The following is a 6000-nucleotide window of genomic DNA, read 5'->3' as shown; positions in this document are numbered from 1 at the left end:
TTTTTCCTTTTTTTTTCCTTTTTTTTCCTTTTTTTTCCTTTTTTTTTTTCCCCTTATCACTCTATGGAGAACAAACTGAACACCTACTTCGAACTGTGCAGTAGACGGTGATAAAATGCAGACTGCAGGTCTAACAGTTAATCACTCATTTATTTTGATATACCAAGCAGTGTAAATGTTGGTTTGTCTGTATCATAACTGCGTGGAAAAGATATCTGAGATTTATTTCTTTTAAGAAAAAGAGCCCTTTTATTTTACTTGGTTCCAATCAATCAGATTTTTTGTTTGATTTTAGTTGCCTTTTTTGACAGATTTGGGTCATCACCGAGACCTCTCTAAACTGAAATGTAAAGATGGTAGTATACATTGGTTTACCATCTACTGAAAGAAGTAAATTATACAGTGAAAATGCAGCACTAAAAATGGTCCAGATAAATCCTTAAATAAGTTAGCAAGAACTTGTACACATCGCTGCAGTTTTCATTTGCCGGCTAAATAACAGGTAAAAGGATATGTGGAATTATGGAATGAAAGCAAGCATACAATGCTTAAAAGGCTGAAAAAGAGAAAAAAGAGATACAAGTGCCTAATTTTAGGATTTGTCGCTTTGCAACACAATGAGCAGAGCTGTAGAGGTTTAACATAAGAACAGTAATTAAACTTCTGTGCTTAAGTGAGACTTATGCCAAGGTAATTTTCAACAAATTGCGCATCATCAGAAGTACTGACACAGCATTTTCACACGTGCTACCTGCTGAGTGCCTTCTCCCTTCCAAATTAGTGAGACTCTAGATATTAACTGAATACTTTGACTATATATTTTGTGGGTTGAGGGGGGTTATTTCCTTCCCAGACACTGATTCCCTTGTCATCAACCCAGCAGGTATTATATAAAGCACAAAACTTTATTTTTGAGAAAGGGAAGAAAATGAGAAGAAATTTAGATTAAGGGGTATTTCCATCCCACAATTGCTAATACTTCCTGGCATTTTAGCACCCTACTTAAGATCTACAGAGACAATTCTGTATTTTTCCAGTAGATGTGTTTCCAGAACTTTGTTTAGATAATTGCTAACTGGTTCATTTGCACACCATCTACCTGATGAAACCATGTTACAGTTAAATTGCACCAGGGCTCAAGAAAAAAGTTTCTTGTGCCCTTGAAATTAGGCCACTGAATTCCAACCTGTCCTCCTTGGCATCTCAATCTTCAGCAACCTTTAGAGGCCCATGTTGTTGGCTCTCTGATAGTCGAGTTTAGCCAGAGGATGGCAAAGTTGCTTTTGAAATGCATTTTTTAATAATAGCATTATTTAAAAAAAGCCCTCCAACAAACATTCTTGCCTTTTTTTTTTGTTCTTTTAAAGTCAGTAGCAGATAATTCATAGCTTCCTCTTAACCTCAGAAAGTTCAGAGCAGATGGAAGAAAAGCCAAGCGGTGAGATGAGGAAGAGAGAAGAAGCAATAAAGGAAAGAGTGAGCTGGTGGGACAAGGCTATGGGCAAAGCCGCAGGTGTGGAAGGAAGGAGACAAAAGACAGGGAAATGGAATAGATGGGAAATAACTGGGGACAAAGAGCAAGTCTGATACTATTCACCAAATTTGACACTGCTAATGACTTAAATGCTCACCTGAAGCTCAGGATGGAATTTCTGCAGGTGAAGTGTTGGGTGTTGGTTATTCTCTGTATCCAGTTAATATACCATGTTCCCATAGCAAATACTTTCCATATTTACCTTCTAAAACCTGCCGTAGTGTAGTTGAAGTGTGTTGGAGAAAGGGTGTGTAAGCACCTTTTAATGTCTTTTCTTCTGTCTTGCTTAGAGCCTCTAGGCAGACATCAGTGTTTTTCAGTCATTGTTAGTGAAAAAAAGCTTTATTTAAATTTTTGTAATGTTCTGTATGCAATGTGCATTTGATCTCTGACTTCACATCTGTCTGTTAATATATTCCTCCAAAGTGGTACACACTTGTCCTGAGATATGTATTATTCATTTTACTTAGAATTAGAGAAATATAGCTATGTGTATATTTGTATGTGTATAAACAAACACATTTTGTTGGCACTGGCACATATAACAGTGCATAAACCAGACCTCTGCAGGTTTCAGATTACCATCTTTACTGAAACTTGAACATCAGAGAGAAAGTATCCCAAACTTGCTGGGATAATAAGGGAATAGCAGCTTACATCTATGAAAGAGCCCAATAAAAAGACTTGCAGTGGGCACTTGGAACCAGGCATCCCAGAGGGCTGTACCTGCACAAGTCCTAAATCCTGGCATGTAGGGCCTGGCACCCTTCCGTCTCTGGCATACATCATCTTCATGGGATGATTAGCTGATTGCTGGGTTACAGGAGGGGTAAATTCTGAATCCCCTGTTTTTTCCCTCATGTACAGGCAGCCTCTTCAACCACTGTAAAGCCCTGAGTAGCTGTTTCCTCTGTGCAGTGTGTTACAAGATGTTGGAGGGAGGGATCTGACTGGGAGGCACAGAAAGCCGAGCAGAGCAGCCCAGTGGGTTACTGGTGACCTTGAGCTTGCACATGCCTGTTAGCAGGGTGCAAACAAGCAGAAGAGGAAACTTCAATGTTCCCTTTTAAGGGAAAATGATGGTTTTGCCTCTGTGACGCCTCCCTTGTGGATGAGAGCTGGTGGTTCCTCACCTGCCTTCTGTCAGTCCGAAGTCATCAGCTGCCATCCAGATGCTGCCATGAGCAGAGGTGTGACATTCTCCTCAGCATTAGCCTATTGGGTACTGCTGGAGCTTCCAGCCCAAGCTCCCCCAGATATGTGCCAAGAAACTTTTGGCTTCTGAATCAGTGTTAGTATCTGTGGGCCCTGTGCCAGGGAAGCAAAGCAAAAGTTCCCCAGCCAAAAATGCACAAATTAAATTTTGCTCTGGATTTCATTGTGTTGAACTGTGGTGGATGTGAAGTCTGAACTGTAGAAGTTGGAGCTGAATGGATGGGGTGGGAGAGGAGCCTTTCAGGCTTGCCTGGGGTGATAGTTTTAAGTAGGTGATTCCTTCTTCCCTATTTTGCTGCCAGTTTTGTGGTTGTCATTTGTGTTGTGACTGTAACCGGCTGACTTGACTTGTGCCATGAAAGCATTTATAGCATTTAATGAAATAATCCTTTTATTCTCCAGAAGAATCATTGCACTTAGAAAATTTCAAATGCTCTATTCTCATTTTATACTGCTTGAATTTTACCAGGTTTCGGAAGGTCAAGAGATTTGTGTAATTGAAGCAATGAAAATGCAGAACAGTATGATTGCTGCTAAAACAGGCAAGGTAAGCTACCTTGGGTCACTTAAAACCATATGCAGCTTGTCAAACAGGATAGAATTTAAAAAGGAAAAAAAGAAGGTTCTGGTTGTTAAGGAATTAAGTCTGATTGTTGTAAGTCTTTCAAAGTGAGGTGTCTTTAATTTTGTAACATTTGCATCTGCTGTGAATGCTGTTGTAAGTAGTTCCGAGCCTTAGACAGCACAGCAGGAAATAGTTTTACTGGCCTCAGAAATTCATATAACTCTCTTTCTCCTAAATGATTTGTTTTCTCTGATGTTACAATGCCAAGTTGAATTGAAAGGTGTTGCAGACCATTTCTCCAAATTTCATCTTTCCAGAGAGCAACCGAAGAAGAGACATCTCTTTGCCAGTTAATTATTTAATGGCAAACAATTTGCCATTAAAAAACCCCACTCAGAACAAGGCATAGAAAGTGCTTTTGCAGGAGGAAGAGAGAAGCAATTTTTTAATTATTGTGACTGTTAAATATCAAGCCTAGATCTGCACATCTGTTAAGCTTTGCAAGGCTGTGCATTGTGATATCTTCTGAAGGATCAGCATTGTAGCCCTTGAGCTGGGACTCTCCTGCAGTGTAGGATGTGCCAAAGCGAGCGCTCAGGGCAGGAACTGGTTAAGCTTATATGATCAGGGCATGCCTTAAACCCCAGCTGGTGTGGGGACTGTCAGCCCCCCAGTTTGGGGCCTCAGAGCATCCCTGTGTCAGATTATAATTCACAGCCTGAAACCATCACCTAGACATGGGCCCCTGATACATCCTTTCCAGTGGCAGAGCATAGTCTGGATCTGGGTATATATTCGCTTCTGTTGCCTATTTCCTTACCTGCCCCAACCCACGTTTGCCTGGGGTCGAGCCGCTCTGCTCTCCCTGCTGTACAAACCCCAGTGCAAGGCCCCTCCTCCCAGAGGGAGGCAGCAGGGAGCCCGACTCTCCAGGCAGGGACGGGGTTAGCCACTGGCAAGGTTCGCCGAGATTTTAGGACAGGCCTCTATGCCAAGGACTGTTTGTGTGTTTACAAGAAAGGCTTATTTGGCACAGCTCTAAAATTGTTACTGAGGCTGGGTCCCAGGGCTTGCCTCTTCCAGTGTATCCAGTGCAAAATTGGGTCTCAAGAGAAAAAAAATAGTGAGAGAGGGAGTATGTTCCTTTTCCCGTTGCTCTGACATTGCTACTTTATAATTTAATTTCATGCATTGATTTCTATATAATTTATTCTCTCACTTGATTAATATTTCCAAGCATTTAGTTTTCCATCTTTGCTTCTTTTAACCCCTTATTGCTGCTTTTTGCATCCGCTGTTTTTAACTAATGAGTATTTGTAATTAAAATGCTATTCCCTCTCCCACTCCCCCATTTATTTTTCTTTAACCCTCCCTTTCCCACCAACGTGTTCTGCAATCCATGGGCTTATTCCTTAAAATCCTGCTTGTACTTCTCCCAATAAGAAATATTTCCACTCACTGTGTGCAGATGCCACGTAAAAGCTGTGTTTGGCTTATTAATCTTCCAAGGTGGGATGTGAATGGTGCACAGGCTATGCAGTGGGCCTGATGTGTACCTTGCAATGTCCCCTTGGTGCCCCAAATGTAATAATAATTAGGAAATTATTTGATTCTTTAGAATTTTAAGAATTTGAAAAAGACAAGTTTTGGGCTGTGTAGAAATAAAGCTGCTAAACAAAATTCATCCTTGCAGTGCAAAGTCATGGCTCTAAGTGCTAAAATAACTTGGCCCGTCCACAGGAATGGGATGTTTGGTACTGGCTCTTAGTCCATGTTTTGATGCTTTGAAACTGTGTTTTGAAACTCGGTTCGTTTGTCTTCAGCTGAAATATGTTCCCATTTTCATTCCTGACTGAATTCCTTTTCTGTATCAAACCCCATCTTCCTGTTTGTAATTGTGAGAAAAGTGGCTTGTTTTTGTCTACTTTGAGTTTACTCCAGCTGCAGGTGGTTTAAAAATGAGGGAAAGATGGAGAGGAACTGGCATGCCTCCTGTCTTCTATGGGACAGCTGTGCCTGGGTCAGAACAAGGAGCTGGCCCCACTGCATTTCAGAAATCACTGGGGAGTTTGAAACACTAGTTAACTCCAATGTTTGCTGAACCTTGGCTTTGTAGAAAAAGAAAAGCAAGAGGTAGGATGTTTTTCACACTGTTTTCATCTCTTAAAAGATTGAGGCTTAGGAATCAGGTAGGCTGCCTAGCTACTGATTTTGGAAATAAAGCCCTTGTTTGTACATATCACGCTGTTTTTCCCCGTGTAGTGTTCAGCATAATTTCTTGTGCAGTGCTGTGAATGTGCCTGTGCTACAGAGTCAGAGATCTGCTTACAGCTCACAGGGCTTTAGACTGTCAAACATGGGTGTGGGCAATAGTGTGGCCATCATAGCCTGGTACTTTGGGTATGCTGTGGATTTCCTTTAGGAGCCCAAGGTAGCATTTGGATTATTAAAACGAACCAACTGCTGAACAAGGATTTGGGCATGTCAGTGTGAGCTCTGAATTAATATTGCAAGCAAACTGTAATATAAAGCTTCAAATATTTTCCGGAGCTCCATGTGCTGAAAGGGTATTCAAATATGTTGCAGCCTTTTATAAAGGAAATAAGGGACTAGTATAAAATTTTGTGGTTTAAAATTCAGGAATCTGCACATGAGTATACAATTGATCTACAGATGTAGCTGCATT

General features: G+C 41.0%; 1 protein-coding gene across 1 annotated transcript in view; it reads left to right on the top strand.

Moving 5' to 3' along the window:
* Nucleotides 1–6000, top strand: part of PCCA (propionyl-CoA carboxylase subunit alpha) — a 298109-nt gene that overhangs the window by 291110 nt on the left and 999 nt on the right. The window contains exon 24 of the mRNA XM_027646956.1: nucleotides 3219–3296. Coding sequence (XP_027502757.1) covers nucleotides 3219–3296 — 78 coding nt within the window. The remainder of the gene's footprint in view (nucleotides 1–3218; nucleotides 3297–6000) is intronic.

Source organism: Corapipo altera, unplaced genomic scaffold (assembly GCF_003945725.1).
Source record: "Corapipo altera isolate COAL_440 unplaced genomic scaffold, ASM394572v1 0, whole genome shotgun sequence".
NCBI lineage: Eukaryota > Metazoa > Chordata > Aves > Passeriformes > Pipridae > Corapipo > Corapipo altera.
This window is presented reverse-complemented; position numbering and strand designations above follow the sequence as displayed.